This window comes from Schistosoma haematobium, chromosome ZW, assembly GCF_000699445.3.
Source record: "Schistosoma haematobium chromosome ZW, whole genome shotgun sequence".
NCBI classification, from domain to species: domain Eukaryota; kingdom Metazoa; phylum Platyhelminthes; class Trematoda; order Strigeidida; family Schistosomatidae; genus Schistosoma; species Schistosoma haematobium.
In genome coordinates this window covers 41,830,980-41,855,324 of record NC_067195.1, presented here as the reverse complement: position 1 = coordinate 41,855,324, position 24,345 = coordinate 41,830,980, and the positions used below count along the sequence as shown (strand labels likewise).

General features: G+C 30.2%; 1 protein-coding gene across 2 annotated transcripts in view; it reads left to right on the top strand.

Moving 5' to 3' along the window:
* UNC5D_1 (Netrin receptor unc5d) overlaps positions 1-17,086 on the top strand; it is a gene marked incomplete at its 3' end in the record, with an annotated part of 104,579 nt that extends 87,493 nt beyond the window's left edge. The window contains exons 11-16 of one of the 2 annotated variants that reach the window (XM_051211426.1): positions 4,944-5,185; positions 7,091-7,648; positions 8,974-9,147; positions 9,757-10,155; positions 14,754-14,846; positions 16,127-17,086. In XM_051211426.1, the coding sequence (XP_051071484.1) occupies positions 4,944-5,185; positions 7,091-7,648; positions 8,974-9,147; positions 9,757-9,861 (1,079 nt within the window). The remainder of the gene's footprint in view (positions 1-4,943; positions 5,186-7,090; positions 7,649-8,973; positions 9,148-9,756; positions 10,156-14,753; positions 14,847-16,126) is intronic. The other variant, XM_012942636.3, reaches the window with a different exon arrangement.
* Positions 17,087-24,345: the final 7,259 nt, after the last annotated feature.

Below are 24,345 nucleotides of genomic sequence, written 5' to 3'. Positions count from 1 at the left end.
TCAAATGGTTGCAAGCACAGGGATGATAAGTCGGGTTGAAAAACAATTGTATTAGGACGATTTAAAATTGCTGTCCGATCTTAATTTATCAACCGAGATCATCTCAAGCAATTTGCACGTCAGTTCAGTTTCATTAGTTTATACTGGTAAGTATGCAGCTCTATAAATATCTAGTTTTTTAAATAGGTTGACTATTTACCATCAGCCTTTATAAGAGTGAGTAAAACCATTTGATGTTCTTCAACAGTGTAATGAGTGGCGCTGTTCACCTTGAATGTAATGAAACAAAATACTTTGTCTTAATTTACTTCATTTATAACTTAACAAAAATTTAAGATCGATATAGATATAGGTCGAAAATTTTCATAACACGTACATCAGTATCACAATATATAACGTACTACGTGAAACGAATGTATCCATATGGATACATATGTTTGTGTGCTTATAGATGTGCTTATTATTTTCCAGTGTTTCACTTAGTGCATAAATAATAACTGTAACAGGCTGAACGGGTTAATTCCATCAAGGAAAACGCGTACAGACGAGTTGTATACATATTCTAAAATGAATGTGTTCGAATGCAATGAAAAATGATAGATTCTCACATATTTTTCCAGACATAATAATAAGAACGAATAAGTGATTCTGATTTTTCACGACTAAACTTGAAGAAGAAATTTCATTTCTATGTTTGAAGAATTAATAACAGTGTATTTAAAAAAAACCAATTTATGTTTCGAATGGTAAGCTTTGTTATGACTATTAAAAAATTTCGTTACGATGTTTTTATAGGGCAAATAGATTAGAAGCCTTAATATTTTGTGATCATTTTAAAGGTATATGTATATTTGATTACCCCGTTTGAATAACTGAAAACTTGAGTTTGATATATATTCCTTATGTAGATCATGGTAAGTGGTTAAAGTACTGACACTGACAACAATCAAAGAAGCTTATAAATTCTTTGAATATGATGAATCTGATACATTTATCAGTAAAATTGTTTTCACTTGACAAATTTCGTTAAAACGATTACTAAACGTAATTATAGGATGAATAAATTCAAACCACGTATTGTATCAAAATGATTGTTTGAAACATTTAGTCTGTTAACTCATTTCTGAAGTTTTTGATAACTGTAACAATCAGAATTAGAAATAGCGAAAACACTCTTTTCATTGTAGAATTGCAGTATTCAGGTATTGTATTTGCTGAGACGATTATAATATAGATGGACATTACGAATGGCAAATAACATTCGATGGTGATGAAGCTTAGATTAATATATGAGTTATTTAAGATGAAATATATAAATATCTCATCTAAAATTCTAAAAACTGAAGTCTAAGTTCCTCTATTGATGTCATAAACAATGGGGGATCCGATTTACATCAAATTATATGCGTTCATATCAACTATAGTTTAATATAAGGCCACTGAACTAGCTGACCATAACTTGATAGGTAATTGTCACAAACGAAAAATTGTAGCTGCTATTAAGTGTATGCATATCGTTTTTAGTTGAAATGTTTGTCTACAAAAATAAAATGGTCATTCATTGATATTATTTAGAAAACTGTCGTAATTAACACATTTTGTGAGTGGTCATTGGAGCATATTTAAATAACAAGGAGAATAAAAAATGATCCTTTTTTAACATCCGAGAAAGAATTTACTTATAGTTAAGTTTTGTACAGGTAATTATTATTTAAAGTATCATTTCTACAGTTCAGAACAAGCAGCAACTCCGCTAAACAATTTACACCGTTTGTTGAGGCTAAAGGTTTCATGGCTGAGATCCAAAATGTTTTGTATCACCACTATATTCAAACTTATGATAAAATTAACAAGATAATACTGACATAGTATTTCAGAAGACAGAATTGAATACCACAGACTAGTTGGCAGATACGTGTAGAAAATCATTTGATATGATTTGTAATATATTTGCTTTAGATTACATTACTATATTATCATTCAAATTAAGTTGACACCTATCCATGTATTTTTGCATGCATAAGTTCTGCTATTTTATATCTATAACATATAAACTATTAAACTGGTTACAAAAATATTTCAGCCATCAATCTTTTTCCAAAAAAGAAAAACATATCTAGATTATGTTATAATTAGAAAGGACATCTAAATCACTCAACTATCATAAAAACAAGTAATAAATAGGTGGGAGAAAACCAACTATGCTTACTGTGCTTAAAAATAGGTAGACCTACTCCTATATTCTGTTGTATTTGATAAGTGCTTAAAAATTTTGATCTTTATTTTGTAGTACCGTAATATTATCCTCTTTACTAATTGCTTATAAACGAAAGTAGCACTTACTAGGATTATAAAATTCTTATTTGTTGAGCTGAAACGACTATGGTCTAACTAATAGTAAGCTTTAAATCTGAAATATTCGATATAATGGTATCACCCGGCCACTAAAATACTATGGATTTAATTATCAGACTGCTTTCTCTTCACCGAAGGCCTATTTAATTCGAATACATTCATCTAGTTTCAGCTGGCAGTAAAATAGACATCCAAAGAAACATTTTGACTATCAGCGTCAACAGTCTCTTCAGTCATTGTATCCTGATGAACTTATGTGATATTTGTACTTGTATTGTCATACGATCAATAGTCAAAAACTGATATTTAGGATTGTAGTATTAATAAGTTTTAAGGGATAATTATGGTATTTAAAAAAATTTAAATATGAAAATATGGTTAATTGACTAATGCTTGTTCTTTATTGTGATTTAAATAGTTCTACTTAGTTTAAACAACTAGGTCCTGGTCCCAATACTAAAGCTTTACATACTTTTCAGATAAATTTAGTGTTTCAAAGCTGATTTATCATGTAGTCAAATGCTCCTTTTATAAGATATCGAACTGATATTCATGGGGTCTAGATCATTCTTCGACTGGTTGTTTTTACTTACCAAGAATTAGCTTTGAAAATAATTCATATATTCTAGTCCAATAATTTGAAACCTGTTTCATATTTATTAAAAATAGTTATTATGTAGTTTGCAGGTATTCTTATTAAAAGCTACATTTTTTAATAGTTACTAGAACTGCAAGTCGATTAGGAAGATTATTTCCAAGGAAATGTTTTATTCTTCACTTTACATCATTTTTATTTAATCAATAATTCCCAATCTCATTAAACTAAATAAATCAAGTGAAGTAATAGTGAGGATAATAACTTTCATTAGTTAATAGTCATAACGACTATTGAACCTTTATTCTTTTATTCTTTTCCAACCGCAATTTCAACCCACCTATAAAACAGTGATAAAGCCCCCAATGGAACAGTTAATTGAAATAAGCGAATTTTAATATTAAAAAATAAACTCAACTACATGCTGTGAAATGACCTAAAGCCTATTTCTTCTATATAGATATCTCAAACTAAAAGTAATCCTCCTAGGCACACATCTATTTGTCTTTCAAGTCTCCAGAAATATATAAAGCAGATGGTAAATAAATAAAATATGACAAAGCCCATGTTGTTACGTTTGTTATAATCAGTATCATATTCAATATGCGGTCAGTATACTTATATGTAACTTCAATACGTGTACAGACGAGTTTGTATTGGTGTACGATAGAGAATTCATGTATTTATGTACATATAAATAAATATGTTTTTGTGAATTAGTTGTGTAAACATGTGTCCGTAATTTAATTTCATAGATTGTAGACATTACTTTTTTATGTCTGATAAAGTTGATTAACTTAGGCGAATCCTCATTTCGATAGCCTCAACAAGTACTAGTATTAGTAGTAATTAAAGTAAACTGAAAGAAACGATGTAAAATAAACAAAAATTCATTTATTTTTCATTTAATTAAATAAATAATAAAACGAGTTGGAAGCTAAATTAGTTCAGTGAACCATATAATGTTCAACCCCTATTACTCAACTGTAACTGGTATTACATTAACTCATTTTTCAATGAAGAAGATTATTTCTTTAATCTTGAAGAACGTTTTAAATTATTGTGGTGAGAAACTGGAAGAAGAATTTATTCGACTTCCGTAATAATACCATAGGAGATAGTGAGTAAAGCTGTAGCAATGAAAAAATAAACACAGAAATAAAACATAGTGCTTAAGAATCAATTCTATTCTCAATATCTGTTAGTGATTGAATTGCACTTTGTCTAGTTTTCGGTTAAAATGTTAAAACTAGGTCTGTTTAAACTGAGTCACTATTGCAGTAGCTAAAATATATGTTCTGAGTTTACCAAGTTAAAGTAGATTAATATTCGAAGTCAACGAGTTTACATCGGAAATTTGTTATAACTCTTCAGTTGTCTGAATCCCTTTGTTAGAACCACTTTATTAAATTACTCGAAATTATACACACTTTGCACTATATTATGTCATAGAATTTTAAATTTTCCAGGATATTTAGGTACCAGTTTACATTGTACTTACAAAGCGTGATAAAGATTATCACCTCTACGGTAATCATAACTACTGTCGCATTTTAAATGAAATGCAATCTTGTGCATGACACATTTTATCTCATTAACAAACTATTAAACAACCGTTTTGAAGTCAACACACTGTCTTTCAGTTGTAATTACAGAATGTTCATAATGACTGTGGGAATTCATCCTGGTTTATTTAATATGATATTAAATATCAGCATCATTTTTGTGAGGGTTTGCATTTTCTGGTAGTTGATGTTTGATTGGAACTGCTGAAAATAAGTTTTCCTTAATGTAGTCATCATAACAATTAGAAGATGAAGTCGATCAATGTTTACTCTTTAATTATATTTTACGTTTTGAATGAATTTATCACAAAATCCAGTAAATTTATGAAATCTAATTTTTGTCAAGGATATGAAACAAAAATTCGGCTTAAACTATTCAACTTTTGTGGTTAAAATTGAACCTATGCTTCTTAAAATTTTTTGTACAGATCATCAAACGTTACTAAGTCCCGTTATTCAATTCGGACCAGTGGGCTTAAATCTGTTAAAACCTGTACTCTTATCGTTTCCTCATTGCGCTGAATTAAATCAAAGTAATTGGTTAATACGAGTCTTGGCATTAGGACCGAATTTGAATCGTTCACCTAACAATCTGAATACATCAAATATAAACGGATATAAATCCAACTACAGTGCATTACATACAAATTTTGATAATTTTATATGGCAGGTAAGCGATATTTCACACTTTTTTCCAGTTATTTTAATAGTCAACTTTCTAAACTCATGAGTTATCAATTTCTTAAAAGTTAGTTTTATACATTATCTATATACTCATAGAAATAACATGACTTAATGGGTGTGAAAGCATACTTCCCCTATTTCGACAGAGAAACGGAATCCATTTAAATGCAAAGACTAAAATAGATCAGCAAACAGACAAAATCAGATAAAGTTAAGTGGCTCTTTGAAAATTCCGTAGATTTGAGAAGCCAGCAGGATCAAGAACAATATTTAGCTACAGAATCATCGGAAACCCGAATCATTGGATGGTTTTTCCATCTTACCTTGAAACAAGACTCATTGAAAAATTGAAGCTCGTAAGCTCAGTTTCTTGCGGAATCATGGATACGGATCCTGGACGAGCACTGCTGAGGAGCCCCACATTAGAACGAAACGGCCATCCTGGGCCTCAATGTTTTTAATGGTGCTCTAACACCAATTGGTTCATGATCTCAATCAACAACTTAATAATCTCCACAATCCTATACTGATGATAATCACATAATTATAATCGTACAGGAGTTTAGATTGATATAGTCAAGATATGTTGGCATAAACATCAATTATCTTTTATTCAGATTGGTAGAGTACAAGTCAAATCATTTTTATTAAACAGCTTATGTTGAATTTACATAACCTGACAATATTCTATTCGACTTCTATATAAAAATCCAAATTAATAACTTTTACATATGATAAATTGAAAGTGTTCTAGAATGTTTTAAGTATTTTTACCAGTGCAAGGAATACAAAATGTAAATTTTACTTATCAAAGCAAATAATATTTCTTTTTCTTGTAATTATTACGAATAATAAAACGAAACTAGATACGTATGTATATATAACATTTAAAAACAAAGAGATGGAAATATCTTCTCTCTTTTTAAAAAAAAACATTACCCTACAAATAACTTGTACATTCTTTTGACTTGATAATACAATAGTCATCGTTATTGCTGTTTTTGTAATGAGAAGAAAAATAGTAGTAAAATTAATATTTACTTCCAACTTCCAACTCCATTCTCTTTCTTTTTTATATTCACTCTATAATGAGATTATTTCACCACCCTTGCAAGAAGAAAACTTGAATATACCGTGTTCTTTTTTAGCTTTCTACCTCCACATATTTCTTTTCAACTGTCTATCTACATCATATAAATGATAACAAAACTACTTTGACAAGAATAAGCAACTGACATTTTAATCATTAATTCATTTAAGTAGTATAGTATGTATATACATATAAATGTATTCAGAAATATAGAGAAATTTGATCTGTTCTTGACAGTAGAATTTTCGGTGACTAAACAACGAAATATAATAACAAATTTGAATGTTAGTCATAGTTTTAAATTCCCCGAAACATAAGCAACTTGAAACTCATTGAGCGCTCACAACATATAATAACCCACCGTTTTTTCTCTACCATTTCTGCAGGAAATATATTACTCGAATGGCCAATTACGCCTCCCTTCACATTATTTCTCAGTTATTATATATTTCACTACCTATTATTCTGTCATAGAACTAGATTCAGTATATATTGATGACAAGTAACGAAAATACGGTATGGATTTCAGAATAAGTTTATAAATATACATGCTTATTTTGATATATATATATATATATATATATATATATATATATAAAAATACTCAATAATTCAGCTAAGCGGTTGGGTTTAATACTGTTAGAAACATATTGGTAAGTCCTGCGACGCCGTGTAGCATTCATATTTCGTCCCTTATCTAAGGATAGTGTTGAACAAGTTATCCAGTAGCTAATGATGTGTACGATTTCTTCGAGATAAATAGGTAATAAATTTGTGCTTTTTAATTCTCTCTTCTTATAGGAAGTGGGAATAATTGGTTATGAATCAAATGTCACTAAATTCATTTGTCACCTTGATTCAAATATGGCACATCTGATGACTGATGTTGCACGGCGTTATTGTCTAGTTGGTGAAACACAGAAACTTCTGGGCGGTAATCGCTTAATATCAAACCATAAAAATTTAAATCATACAGAATTCCAAAATTTTCCCAATGGCATAAATACGAATGGCTTGCAAAATATAAATATCACAAACTTTACGAATAACAATAACACTATGACAGATAGTACACAGGATAGTGGATTATTATCTGACATTCAGCCTGCAACAAAAATTTTGAAATTAGCTGCATTTTCCGGACCACTAACACCAACAATTGACTATAATATAAGAGTTTATGTGCTAACAGATACTAAAGATGCATTGGAACATGTTTTATACGTCGAGAAACGATTAGAAGGAAGACTGTTAGATGATCCAAAGTCATTATTATTCAAAGACAATGGTGGAGGGTTGTGTTTTTACATTGAAGATATTTCTCCTGGATGGAGAAGCCGATTACAAACTAAATCACAGGTTTGTACACAAAACCATATTTCTGATGACTTTTTTTGAAAATCTCTTTTCGTTAAATGAAACTAAATGAAAATGGGAGACTTGTTTGTAGCATGTGTCTACATTTTGGTGGGCTTCAGCCTTTAGTGTGCTTTGAATTTCGACTTTTAGTTATTTTGTGCCTATGTGTACACTATCCGTACATATCCGTTGTGTTTGTCATATTGATTTATTGGATTGGTCATATTAGTATCAATATTTAATTTGTACACATTTTCTTTACACCTGTGATGTTGCTAATTGCTTTTTAATAGTACTTTTCTCACTACCACTACACTGTCATCAAGGTATAGATCTGCATATTCATACCATTATATATATATATATATATATATATATATATATATATATATATGAATACTACATTGATAATATGAAGCTCCTGATTGACTTTTGAAGCATTCATTGAATAGGTACTGGCATTATTTGACCTGTAAATAGTGATTCAGAAACAAGTATAATTCGGATTTATATAAGGATAAATAGATGACGAGTAACTTTAGACTTTTTGATAGGATTAATCACATTTAAGACAATAAGTACACCATTAACCAACATTGCTTATTGTAAATATATTTTTGTTATATCCCAATGATTAGAAAAATTATATTTCTGACGTTTCGTGACTTCATGTAAGCCACATCTTCAGAGTAAATAAATGGCCAAATTAAATTAACACAAGTTTGCATAGTACAAAGGAAACAATGCAGAATATTTTTCAGTCATATTCCTATCAGATTAATCATTCTTTAGTCTACAACCAGGTAAAACTTGGAATTAAACTTTTAGTTGTATTGTTGAACTTGCTGTCTACGGAAACAGCTAAGACACATCAGACAAAAAGAGAAAAAAGATCTTGAATAGCTTTAAGGGCTAGACTTATAGTTTATGATGTATAGTTACGTTAATGAGTTACCTAGGCATGGTAACAATGGGATATATTTTGATATGTATAGGTCATTTTTATCATAGATTTATGTGAATCATTTGGAATTCAATGGTTCAGTTTTCAAGCTCAGTCAACGTATAGCTGCTGAGGAATTCTATTGTGGAGTTCAGTAGATATCTGATGCTGCATGGTCTGCGTTGATACTCTAGATGATGTCAGTTTCCGAATAAAACTATCTACAGGATAAGAAAATTCACAAAAATCTATCATCTTAAAACACTACTATATCATTTTATTATTGACATCTCTATTTGGTTAGTTTTCTAAACAATCACCCATATAAATTATTTCAACTAATAAGCATTTAATTATTGTTTCCTAAACTTTCTGCATACAGGAAATACCATTCCGACATATCTGGAATGGTACACAAATGTCTACGCTGCATTGTGCATTTTCACTTGAACATTTGGATTCACGACAGCTAAATGTGTCGTGCAAAATTAAAGTTTATCAAGAGAATTCCCAATTACAAGAGCAAATTTTAAAAATTTCAAACCAAAGATTTGAGGTAAATGTGATAATTTTTCTGATTTTCAGAAAACTTTATGTTTTAAATTTGTTCAATATAAGTATGCATATGATACTGTTCACAAACTACAGGGATTTGTGGTACTATAGGACTTTATATGGTAAAATTCAGCTGCAAAAAATCAGTTTACTTTAAATGTAAAGTAAATCAATAAAAGATATCTTCATTTCAGACGGAAAAATCAAATAGCATTGTTACCTTTATACATAATAATGAATATAATGACAAAATGAAGAATTGTGGTCTTAATGTTAAGAGAATACTCTCTTTTTCGTTGAAGAGTTCTGTGAGCTAATTGCTTGTTTGAAATGTTCTACACTCTTATTTGCTTGGTAAAATAAATAATTCGAAATATTTTTTGTATTTGTCGTTTTATCTTTGTCAAGATAACCACCTTGGGAATATAAAGACCCTCACATAAAGTTACTGCTAAACACTAAACATTATCAAATAAGTATTTCTTTCCCTAAGGGCCTCATCATATGGACACTACTAAATATTAATTTTGCCAGATCCAATTCTATTTGCGTATTAATGAACTGTGGTTGTTGCATTTATTTAATTAGATTTTGTTTCATTCCAAAGCAGACTTATACCCAATATGATTTTTTGTGCGACAAGTTTAAAGACATACACGTTTTGGGGATTTTTCAACCGGGAATGAGTGATGTATCGTTCAGATGTTTTAACTAAATCTACGTAAATGTTTTTACGTTGGAAGCATTATGATGCCAAGTTAAGACAGAAAACATACCCAGAATAAATATTATAATATTTGAGAAGAACATACAAATTGTCTGTTGACTGTACACTACCGAACATTTGACCTGAATAGATCCTTACAGATTTTACTACTAACTTTCTTGAACAAAGAATAACTTTAAACCATTCAAATTTTTCCCAGCTGAAAACCGAACATTCAAGAACAAGATTCTTCAGTTCCGAAGACCGTAGTTCAGATATTCGCTGTTCCCCTAGTTCGTATCGGTAAGTTAAATGAAAGTAGCTTGCTTTATTTAAACTCATTGTTATCAATTTTGAAAATATCTTGTTCATCAAAATTTACGTCATAACATAGTTTCGCATTTTACTTTGAGTATTATTTTATGTAAATTCATGTTTATTCTAGTTGATTTCAATGTTTGAGAATATTTCCTTTATAAGAAACTAGATAAAAGCTATTTTTACACATTTTCTTACATATCTTCATCCGATTATCCGAATAGTATTCGTTTAGCTTGGCAGTGGAATTATAATCGGAAATACTCTAACTAGAAACTCACAGAGATGACCAATTTGAGTTAGATAGAACTCGATGAGCACAACTAAATAAATTGTACTTGAAATTCGTAATAGGGGAAGAATAATATACCAAGGAATTGATTAGCATGAACAATAGAATTTACCCTTTTTTAAATGAAAATATCAGAACACTTGTTTTTTTTCGGCACTCCAAAAGTTTAACGGTCATTCTCCCCAAAATGTATAAGTGCACAATACAAAAAACATACCTAGTTTAAAACAAACATTTCAATTGACTACCGAATATTGTAAAAGTTTAATATTGTGTTGAAATACCGACTTTTATATCAAATACAATTTTGTTTAGAATGAAAGAAGTGACTGAATCAAAGTGTTACGAAGAAAATGGATACCACTTTAGAAACTATTTCCAGCTGAGCAATTTGATTTACCTGAAAGTCATTAGAAGCAAATAGTGATGTAATAGACTGAATATAAAGTGTATGGTAGTCCAGTTAGTTGATTGAGTTTTATCAAACCTACAAATAATGATTACTCTAGGGATTAGTTCATAATAACGAATGAATTTTTTCCAAAGTTTTTTATATTGATTAGTATGGCAGCAATAGTTTTAGTAATTAAATTACATTTAAATAAATCGGTTACGAAATTATATTACTTGTTTACTAATATCTCTGAAATTCTCTTAGTATACACTGAATATTTAGTGTGAATGAGTGTAAAACAAACAAACAACTAAACTGTAAATTTAAAGACTGAATAAATTAATCTACTATGTAATAATAAACGAAAACTGAGATGTCCGAAAATGTCCATACCGCTCTATTTATTACTTCAATTTCATTTCTAATTTACACTTGAAGAATGCCAGAAATATCTGTAACTGTGTTCACGTGAGGCTTATTTGTTTATGTATCTTTTTAGTTACTCACTTAACAAAATATCATATTTGACTTGATATTCAAAATTCAATTTTTGGTAATATAGTATGTCAAAGAGGATGAATACGCATGAGAATCCATCTTAACATAAGAAACAACATGCGATGTATGGAATCAACGTTTTGATATTATTGTTATATATCACATTTATTACACCTAAATTAAAATGTTGACTGATTTTGAGGGAGGTTTCTTGTGAAGTAGAGTCGTCGGAATTGACTAGATGCTCCAAGGTTGAGATTTTGACTGATTTATGTAATTCATTTGGAGAGCCAGAAAGGGTAATGTTTGGATGATGATTGTTTATGGAATAGCTTGATGAGATTTACAATTCTCTGCAGTAAAAATATAACTATTTTAAGCATCGGGTCTATTTACCATCTGTATTTGGCACCTATTACGACAATAAAAGCGAATAAATGGAAATTCCGTAACCGAGCAAATTTTAAACCTAATCGAAATTTACCGTGAAATCATTAAAAACATAACTTTTCACTCAAATCCAATAAACAGGAAAAACAACTATTTTAACTGCAACTGCTTGAACAAAGCGCTACTGACTTTGTTTGAATCAAAAGAAAGCAACAGTGACGAACCATCAAAACATAAGGTGAACTAGTTGTCATATTAAAATCGTAGAATAAACAAATCATATATATATATATATATATATATATATATATATATATATATATACGTTGCACAACAATATCTTCATTTTTAAACTGAATTATAAAGCATAAAATTTCTAAGACAAGCAACGTCAACTCAAAAATAATGCATAAATTATTAAAACTGTAGATAAAAGCAGTCAGTATGATAATGATCCACTTATTTTCTGTTAGCCTACCTGTGTAAAAATATACTCGTCTTAAGTATTTTGAATATCCTTTTCTAACTACGAAGCCGGTGATGTGATGATCAGGTGTTTTTAAAAAACTTTTTTATTTACTTTCAAATACTATTTCGTTGATAAAGTCGAACAATACAGAAAAAAGCAGATAAACAACACTGTCTTCGACTATAATATATCTAAATAACAACCGTTTATGATCAGTGGTTATTAGGTTAATATCCCATGAATGTTTTCATGTTGTCTCATCTGTTTAAATGAATTGTGTAGTCCTGTGAAAGAAATCAGAAAACAGTATGGTAAATGTGTTAGTAGTCAACAAAGAAATCACACTACCCTATACAGTGGAAATAAGTCAATTATAAAATTTGGTAATTAAGGATAAAAACATATTAGACTGACAGAGTAGTGAAATGTTAACCATGCTATCTTTCCGTTTGTAAATATCAGGTTCAAAGCGTTTGAGTATGTGAGCCACCATAAAGGGGTTTAAGATCAATGATCTTTATTTGTTTATCTTAATGAAATATTGAACTTTACCTAAATGATCTCCAGTCTCCATTAGACTCTTGGTTTCTCGTAACATGCACCTAAAACCAAATAAATGTTATTCCACCAATCTTTCCTGTATACTTGTTTTCAAAAGTTCATGCGAATTGGTAAACATGGTTCCAGTGGACATAAGCAGAGAAAGTATCTAAAGTACGTCGGATTAGTGAGGATATAGCATTGTAAATTGAGACACATCTAGTTGTGTGTAAGTTTTGTTTCAATGCAGTTTTTATTCTTCTGTCTATTGCTTTTTTGGAAAATAACTCATTCATATTAAGAAGCCAACTATGTCTCAGCAGCGTGTTGTACATTTTCTCCAACAATATTGAAATAAAATATTACAATGAGTTTCACAATTACTGACGAAGCTTAATCTTCATCAAGTAGATTGTGTTTATCTACCAGTATAAACATGACTTCTTTACTGTGTTGAGTAGCACTATGATATAACTGCGCTTGAAACTTAGTTACCGGTAGTAGTAGATAGTATTTTTGATTAGAATATCCTCTACGTGCCTCATATTAACGTCTATAAATTTGAAATAGTTTATAAACTCCATTGCAAACATAGATGTACATGGCAGATATATTTGAAAGCAGTAATCATAAATAATCAAACTACCACTGACATGTTTACTACCTGAAAACCCTACGGCTCAACTGTAAGTCTACCAGTACATTTGGTAGTTAACTTATACTTCAACATTCAGTGGAACATAGAGTGGAACGTTAGAAGTTGCAACTTTATCTTTAGTCATATTATCGTAAATGCTAATGAGATATAAAAGTAATTCAGCTTTCAAATGTACTAAAATTCATCTCTTAATATTCTGTTAATACTTTCTAATTGTCCTGCCGATTGACAAATCAGTATATGAAGGAGTAGCTAATCTATCGATAATATGGGTCTTGGACAGAAAGATTCAGTTTGATATTTTGAAAAGCTACGCAAATATGAGGTGTCAGTCTCTTTCTTAAAGTCATGAGTTAAATTTTTTGAATTTATTGGGTGAGACTGAGGAATTTTTTTAAAACGATGTTATATTCAAATCACGATTAATCAATCATAATCGGTAACGTCTGATTTACTTTTGTTTATTCACTCTTCTTTAGACAATATGAGATAACCTTTGATGGAACTTTATAAAGCTTTCGATATATTATACAATATGTATATGCCATCAGACCACTTTATATTTTTCTCAAAGTAGATCACTTGGTAAATGGAGTAATTAAATAACAAACCGCTTACCGTTAGTCTAATTTAATTCACGAGCACAACAGAATTGTGCGCTATTAAGAACTGATTATACAGTAATTTAAATTAGTTAAAATCAATAAAAACACTTTTAAACTGTTCCATCAAGATTCATTGTCTGAGACATTTGTACACACTATTATAAAAAGCAACGTTTACACCATGAAATGAAAGCATGAACATAACTACAAAAGTATGGACATTTAGATTACTTGTTTTGTCTGCTCAGCAGGAGGTTATATATATATTTTAAAGTATTTCTGATGATAATATTTGATAAATAAAATAAACTAAAAAAGAGAAAACCACATACGCACCGTTATATTATATTACATCATGTGGAGTCAAATGACATACAGATTGATAGGATGAAAGCAAAGGAGAGAAGGAGAGATAAAAGAAGCATATATTTAATGTATTTTAAGTAGTATCCATTCCTATTTCTTATACTTATGGGTACTAGGTAACCATATGATTTATCCCTAGTGTATCTACACGTTTAAGTATATGTACAGAAATTATTTTTTACGTATCCAGCAATGGATATTTGCGTGACCACTGTAAATGGAATGTTCTCTGAGCAATAAACACATTTATAAGTGTTTATGACCAAATACATTTTAGGCATATGTGTTACTGTTTATTTTGCTTAAAACATCCGAATTATTATTTGGTTTCAATGTATTTCTTTTTTCTCTTACCTTTTTCCTGAAATTAGACTTCCTGTAGTGACTACTCAAAGACTGTGTAAACTGTTGGATACTAAAGAAGGTGAATGGCAAAAACTAGCAAAACATATGGGAATGGAGAGGTTAGTTTACAATTTGGTCTTCCAACCCCCCTAAAGAGCACACTACAACGATATCATTATGTTTATGTCCCAACACAGTAATATCTGATTCTGTTTACCAAAATAAAGTTCATATTATCCTCGTAATATATTGAGATGGGACTTTAATTTTATAGACGGGCACTGATAAACTAGGTGAACTCATAAACAACGATAGTCAAAAAAACATGACAGCAGTAAATGACTGACAAATAATCAGTCGTGAGACTCAATGTCTGCTTAGTGTCTAAGGTAGTCAACTTTCAATCAGCAGATCAAGGGTTCGAACTCGGCTCCAAACACATCAGTGGTTGTGAAAAGCTGATAGTAAGGGAAATCATAATGCAACCAGAGTGTCTTAAAGTTATTGACGTGAACCTGTATGAAATAAATTATTTGCATGCCTATATTCTTATGAATCCTGGTTCTTCCTATGCTCAGTAATGACGAGTGTGTTTCACAACAATAATTCTGATGGTTGCCGTATAGCTATAGGATAAGCATACGCTCACTGATCCATGCATATTCTTTCTATCCTTTACAGTTATCGAGGTAAATGAAAGCTTACGATTCGGGAAATATAAATATACTGTAAGCCAATTATTTAACACATACACATTAAAAACATGTATAAATAGATTCTCTGTAGGATATCTCGAAAACGCTTCATGGTTTTTACCATGCGTGTTGCTAAGGGGTGCTATTTCCGAAACGCTGTGAAAAAAACTATAATTGAACCTATTTAGATTGTTGTTCTTCATTTTAATTGTAGCATAAAATTTCCATTAAATACGGACTTAAGTTATGAGGCATAATTCGAAAACGTAGTGGATTATTGTCTCCAAGTAATGTTTAGAAACCAGGAGTAAGCTTAAAAATACATTGAATCAAATTTTTAATAAACATTTTTCAGTGATATGAATTTTATACCATCCACATTAAAGGACAGAGTATAAATAATTAGCTACACTGAGTTCTGTAGAATATGCCCCTACTCTTCTCAGCAAAGTACAAAACTTCTCACTGGGAGTTAATTCCAGATCCTTTAAATAATACTTAAGACCCAGGACTTAGTGAATGAATAGTTGAAGTGGAATTCTTTGTGTAATTCTCTTTCAATTCACTTAGTATTTAAGGTGAACTTTGATTAAAACTCATCTCAATAATGCAACGTTCATGTGAAATTTCTTGATCAATAAATATTTTTAACATTGAAATTCAAACTTTACTACAGATTCTTGTTTTAAAAAATATTTTTTTAGGTATATATTTTATTTGAAATCACAGCCAAGTCCAACAACAGTTCTTTTAAATATGTGGGAAGCTTGTAATCGTAATGAACCAAGTGTGAATGAATTAAAAACTATATTCACCGCCATGGATCGAGCAGATTGCGCAAATCTATTAGACTGAGATATAAATAAACAAAACAGTCATCCTTAATTTCAAAAAATATATAAATTGAAATAGAAATATATATATAATCACAAATGCATACATACAACAAATAGATACATTAACTTGAAGAGATGATACATTTCCAAAATACATATCTTTAATTATGATTTTATTAACTCCGGAGTCCTAGTGCATTTAGAAATAGTATTGGGCTGCGTTCTAATGTATTACCTGGTACACAGTTAACATAATTTCCTGCATCAAACAAATATATAATACAAGTAATATGAGTAACTTTTGCTAAATTTCAGCAAGCTGCTGACAAGTCTTTCTTTATATCTAATGTTCACCGTAAACGATTAATTTCTACACTGATTAGTACTGCCTATGGGTTGTTCATAACCGGTAATAAATTGGGAATACCAAAATATACAACAAAAGTAATTCAATCGAAAACATTAACATCCAGATATACCATACTATAAAATGGAAACTCAGTGTTCAATCACTGACAAATTGAAGAAATTGCATTTAATTTTCACAACGAATTGTGATGTTGATTAGAGTCTATATCCCATACACTTTGAATAAAAGCATAAATAATCATACAAGTATTCGGATTGGAAAAAATTCAGCAATCTCCTTGTATTAATACATGAAACATTTTTTTTAGTTCAATGAAGCACCGAGTTATATTTTGCCATGTACGCCCTTTTAATTGCCCTCTTGTAAGTGGTTGCTTATATAATATTTATGATTTGTACAGAAAACAGTTTTAAAGTAAAGAAATCATCATGAACGCATCAATTGTGAATAAACGAGAATTTATAAAATTTTGTTTTGTTTTATTAGACGGCTTTCCTTTATATTTCTTAGGTTGAATTTCAAAAATACGTTACAGATTCTTGTTTCTTTTGTGCACTACGCTACTTACAAGTAGCGTAGAAAGAGATAGGGATGAAGAGTGATCTCAACTATGACTTGTTGTAAATAAAGTGTGTAGTAGGAACATATTGTTACTGCCTTGAATTAAAAAATAAACAAAATGTCATGGTTTTCTTCACTAGAGAAATACTTCACATTTTTGAAACTGAATAATATGTCGTTTATTTAATTCTAAAAGGTGTATCATATCGTTTCTCAGCATTGAATTTCAGGTGGTTCGATACTAATATGATGTCCTTTCATTAGTTAGATTTCCATAAACACTAACTTTAACGTTAGTCAAATATTTCTGGATGATCTTTTATTTTCAGCGGAATTCCAGTTAGATTCTAGGATTCAAAGATGGAATGAATAATGATTTTTTAAAACTATCCTTATACTTAATAAAAATAACGATAATGGACTATTTATACAATATTTTCTAGTAACACAGATATGTCGAAAAAATTCAATTAGTAATCTAAATCTAAGATATTTTGAAACTATTTATCTCAAAATATATTGCTATATATATAAATATGCTGTGAACCTGTAGTATTTCAATGAACAGTCAGTTTTGATGGTGCTACAGTACAATTGTATTTGCTAGTTATCCATATTATTTCAGTTTTCTTAATATGTGCTAGGGAGGTTCATTCGTTAATTGTTTCTGTTTGTTTTTTCTCAATAAGTAGGTTGAGTACCCACACAGATGAAAGCCATAGATATAATTGAAATTCTATCATATATTTAAAGAAAATGATTTCTTAAGGCACAGGGTATGAACAATTTTACTGGGATTATCCCCAGAGAGTTAAATACTTTGCTTCAACCTGGTAAACGAGCAGTAGCCTTTGATTATGAAGAAGTGAATGAGATTTCACTTGCGTTATTTCTCAAATGACATACTGACTTAGCTCTGAGTTTTAGTATAGTTGAATGATTTGTTTTTTCATACCAAACTAACTATAGATGCAATGAGTTGTATTTAAAAAGCATTTTTTGAAGAAATCACCAGTATAACCATCCGTACAAACAGTCTTGTGACTTTACTGGAAATTTCTTCTGATAATCCTTTATATAGTTAAAATCTGTCCAATCTAAAAAAGAAGCTAAATTTCAGGAAAACATTCAAGTAAACTAAATAAATTTGCAATCTATAGCTAAAGGAAAGAATCTGATGATTAATCATGGATCACTTTAAGGGAAATGTTTCATGACTATATGCTCAAATGACATTTTGAATATACAAATGCACAAATATATTAAGGCTGAACTCTATTTGTTTCTTTACTTGAGAAAGCTGACTCATTCAGATAAATTTAATGAAATTCTTAAAACGATAGACAGAAAAAATATTTCCTGCTTAGGAGTTGTTTTAGTTAATTACCAACGATTAAAAAGAAAACTAAAAACACAATAGTCACGCTTTATTTGTTATTGTCTATTAATTTCTTTGTGTAAATAACGTTACATCCATGTTACCATTTCATGTTGGTAACATAAAGAATAGAAACTTGCTACATTATTCAGGTGAACAAATTTGTTTTTCTGTTGAACAACAGTTTGAAAATAAAAAAACAATTAACTGTATGTTGTCATGTTTAGGAGAAATATAGCAGTGAAATTAATTCCTTCACTAATCATTGTACACAACTTGTAAGTCTTCTAATGTTGAGAGTACTTTTTTTATCAAATAAATTACGTACTACCTATATACCATGTAAAAAAACTTACATTTAAGTTAGGGTGTTGTCAAAATGTCAGTGTGAAAGGATTTTCGTCTTAGAATAAACCAATATAAATACAGTTCAGTTAATAATAATTATTTATCACTTTATTGACTAATTTCATCGAAATACCTGGTGGAAGTAAGAAGGTATAATAATTCAGCACCCAAATACCGTGAAACATTTCTTTCAAATTTAGGTGGAAGTTCTTATTTGTTAATAGAATTATGCTTCAAAGCCTAGTATTTATACGAATTCGAAAGCTCTCATTAAATAATGCTGTTCCTTATTTTAGGTATCGATGATTAATTCAAAGAAGCTTAAATTTCATTGAGAATTATATGAAGCAGAATGGATCATAATGTGATCTATTCAGCACTGAATACAACAATATGATGAAAAACGAGTTTCCTGTGTTTCATATTAACACCAACAGAGATGCCTGAAGACTTACTTGTGAAATCTGGTTAAATTTAACGAAAGTTAGAACATGAAAATATACCTAGATGCATCTGCTCGGGTCTAATTTTCCGTGAATATTTTTGACAGTATGAATATTCTTAGTTCATACATTTGTGTAAATAATTACAGCAAATGTTAATTGGATAAAGCGCTTAGGTATACTCAAGAATCACTTTGCTGAAAGGCAACTCACTACAAAGAATAATTATAACTCTGACCGAATACATAAAATAATCTTGAAATTACAGTTATTTTTTCATATTTTCAAGTCAGAAACTATCAAGCTAGAGACATGCATTCAGATTCCTCGGCTTCGATCCGCGAGTTTTTAAACCGTTGTTTATCCATATATGTAATTGCTAGTTTTCACTAGTTCACTTTATCTTATTCAGATCATTTTCATCGTCTTAATATTTGATTTAGTAGTTACATTATAAACTGAACTTGAGCAAAAACAAACCCGTTTTAGTAAGGTTTGGTAGCAATGATTTTTATTGTCCTATCGCCCACAGATAATAAGAATACTGTTTACACTGAAATTCGAATCTTTAGAAACAAACTTCAGAAGTGCAACACCGAATCCTTATAAACAAGAATACAAGTTAAAATGCGTTGGCTGATACATTGGACGATCCTAAAATGTCTTACCTTAATCACCATGTTGATCATTACCAATATCTCTCTAATGTATAGTATACAAAATTCACCAAAATAGGACCATAAGAATAAATCAATGTTGTATGTTATCAGAGATCAAACAAATTCAGTAACACTTAAACACGGAATCGATTATTTATCCAACATTCTTCTCTGTATCTAACTGTGATAGAGGTGTCAAGTGCTTTAGGAATTGATCTTTTCAAAATAAAATTCTACTCAGTGTGAGTGAATACTCATTCAAGTTTTGTAGTAAATTATTCATATTAATAATACCGATAAAATGATAATGTATAGTGATATCAGTATAACAATAGAGACGTTATTTTATATCTTTACAGTTTTAATAGGACATAATTTATAATGAATAATTTAAGACCAGAAACCATTAAGTAGTAAATTTATGTTTTGTTAAATAGCCCTATAACAGAACCATTGATAAATTATCTCATTTTGCTCTACAACCAGACATTTTATTGTTTTCCACTCTGTTCAGTGAATAAGAATGTTTATCTTTGAAAATGTAACAGATCATCAAAAAATAGCATATTATCATTAAATACAAAAAAGATTCAATTGAGATAACGGTCTGAATACTAAATAAGTGGAAACAATGACACCGTGAATGAATTACTATATGTCAACCAAAAAAATAACAGGTCTAGGAGTTATATAACTTCATTAGACATTAAAAGATAGTCAAATGACCGACTTAACATTTAAATTAATTTACTTTTACGTTTTACGTGAGGATAAATCAACCAAGTATTCTGAGAGCAAAATTACTATATTTTGTATGAGTTAATTTTGATATCCAGTTGGTATAATTGTAGGAATAAATATCTAGCTACAAAAAACTGGTTTCTTGTCAACATTACTTTGTAAAAAACGTATAACTCAATACAACCTGACCATTCACAGATCAGAAAAACTTGGTTCAATATCTCAAAATTAAATTAAATTTGGAACTCTAGAAGTTGGTAAAGTGTTCTCGCACAAGTAATGATTGTATTCATATATAAAATCATGTTAGCAGGTGAGTCTAAATAGGTGATGATGATTGTACAAAATAAATTCCATGACCAAATAATATTATTGAATCAGTTTGTTTAACTAATGTCGAATGAAATAAGCATCACGTAGACCGTTTGAAATAAAGATGTCCAGAAAATTCAAAAAGATTTATTTAACCATAAAAAAATGAGAATATGAAACATCTTATATGCTGCTTAATACTGTCTTCAATCTTATTATTTAACTCATATAGTATATACAGAGTAACATTTATCCTGCCAGATATAACGCCGTGCACAAATGCTAATTAAACTACTCTATCACATTACAACAGTCGCACATAATTATACACACATATATACACATAAATGCATTTTAAAATGATTGCTAGCTTAAATGACATAAGTTCGAATGCCTCGAGGCGGGGTCGTGGATGCGCACTGCTAAGGAGTCCCACAATAGGACGAAACGGTCGTCCAGTGCTTCCAGGTTTTCCATAGTGGTCTAGCTTCAGTTGTCTCATGATCTTAACTTTTGAAATTAAATGATATGATCACATCTATTTCTGTGTCATTTTTTATCTGAGCTGCTCCTTGTACAGTTTGAACTTCTGATAACATAAATCATTTAAGTAGCCTCTGAAGAAGCGGTATACTCTAAGTTGTGAAATGTCGTATTTTTAATTCTTCTACTTATGGGGATATTTAGATGAAAACACACCTAGTGAAAGGATTTAACCATACGGAAATAAACTAACACTAATCTGCCATCAGGTATTAACTCATATAGCACAGTCAGTCAATAACTACAAACGATTTACATACAATATGATACTGATATGAATAATCAGATTTCAACCATTTAATACCGTTTTCTCTTGCCTGTAGGATCTTATGAAATTAATTTGATTCCGTGCTACTAAAACAGTTATACAGCAATAGGTCAATAACCGCGTTCTCTTATCATTATCAAACTTCACGATTTCATTAAAGACGGACTGCGATATGATAAACAAATTGTGATTATGCAATATGGAGTTTGAAAGATCGTTTTCCTAAGAGCCTCATGTTTGTGAATTTAAAGAAAGTATATCCAAGGCATGACTGAAAATATTTTATTCCAAATCCACAAAATGGTAACCTTTTTTTCAGTAATTTTAGTAGATATCTGATCTTTTCTTCGGATCTTTGAAAACTATTGATTTTAGCTGAAAAATATTCAAATTCATTTTTCTTATGTAGGCTGCATAACTATCAGTATAGAAAAATAAGTTACGATAAAAGACTAAATTGATACTACTTGATATTCGCCCGAATTCGCAATGATTTTACTTGACTAACAGTCAATACAGTCAAACAAACCACAACTCTGATGCCAGAAGGAAGGCACAAAAACAAACGGTGTGTAGGGGCTGGTGCTATATCAAGCCTACTTACTTACGCCCTTTTGATGACTGCTTCTGATTTTCGACGCAGTGTGTTTTCTAGTCTTCCTCTTTTCTATTTTCCTTCAGGATTCAACGTTAGCGCTTGCCTCGTGGTGCAGTTTAGTGGTTTATGTAATATATATCCTATCTATTTCCAGCATCATTTCATAATTTCTTCTTCAACTAGAAGCTGGTGTGTTCTCTCCCACAGTAGGCTGTTGCTGATGTTATCCGGTCAACCGACATTGAGTATCTTGCGTAGACAATTGTTTGGAAATACTTGTACATTTTTGATGATGGTTGTAGTAGTTCTCCACGTTTCAGCTCCGTACAATAGAACTGTCTCGACGTTCGTATTGAAGACTCTGACTTTGATATTGGTTGACAGTTGCTTTGAGTCCCATATGTTGTTTAACCGTAGGAATGCTGTCCTTGCTTTGGCAATCCTTTCCTTTACGTCTACATCAGATCCTCCTTGTTCATCGATTATGCTGTCCAGGTACGTGAAAGTTTCCACCTCTTCTAGAGTTTCTTCATCAAGTGTGAATGTGTTAGTGTTCTCCGTGTTTTTCTCTGTCAAACTCACATAGGTTATTCTAGACTCTGGACAGATCAATCTATTCATTCTTTTTAAGCTACATTTAGACCTTGTTAATAATTCGCTTATCAACCTTGACTGTTTTAATGTAAGCGTATATGTGTGTATTTCTTATTTTAATCATCACATGTCTGTTACCTAAATATCGATTCAAGCTTGGTTCAAACGAGTTGGAGAATATGCCTTCTCCAGTCCGTTTCGTTTTCTCCTATCTATTTCTAATTGTCTGTTCTGATCAACCACTGTATAAAATATACGTATTGAAAAATCCATTCTGGTACTTGACTTATTTTATTCCGTTGTTCATTAACGCGAGTTAAGTCGAGAACATATAAATGTCTCGATAACAAACAGTAAACAATCTAGCTAGAGTCAGATCAAGGGCCACAAAAGGTGATTTTTCTTCAAATTTTTATTCTATATTAGGATTAATAGTGGTCTGTAAACAGTTTTAACTTATAAACAGTTGACATATATTTATGGAAACCTATAGAGTTAATTTCTTACAGAAGAACAAGTTTAGGTTTCTCTAATTCACTTGCTTGCCTCGAAATGTATATTTATAAGTTACAAACGATAAGATCAATAACTGTAACACAATATGTTTAGAAAAAATAGTAGATTGTTTATATTTAATACATTTTTACTTATTTGACAATTTCCTTCATTTTGAGGTAGTAAAAAAATACGTTTTCTAAGGGTAGATAGTTGGTTTTATAAATGTTAGATATTTGTGTAATATATAATCAGCCAAGGATCAATAAGTAGAAGTGTAGTATGGTTGTGTGAGGCGTAATATGATTTATTAAAAACATAAGTGATGCGTTAAACTACTTAGTCTAGCACAAGTATCCTGATTCATGAGATGCTACTTTTAAAATAATCTTCAAAATCATAAAACCATTTGACAAAACCTCTGTACTTGATTTTTAGGGACCAGGTTTGTCACGTTCGAAATAAGTACTTTGGTCCTGAGGTCTTTTATGAAGTGTTCAATACCTAAAAGTTATGTTGCATGCGTCCAAAAGTATGCAGATTCTACTAACGGAAATAAAAATAATACTGTGTAACGAATTTTTTATTAAGAAACAGATAAAAAAGTTACATCTCAACAACCATACACCGATGTACGGAAATCTGCCTATCTGCTTATTTATCGTTAATTATTCATTAGTAGTCAGCAAATAAGAGTTCCAGAAAATCTTGTTCATTTTTCGCCCTACAAGAAACTTTACTGCTTATTTTGTGCAACTTCTATAAATCCTTAGATAA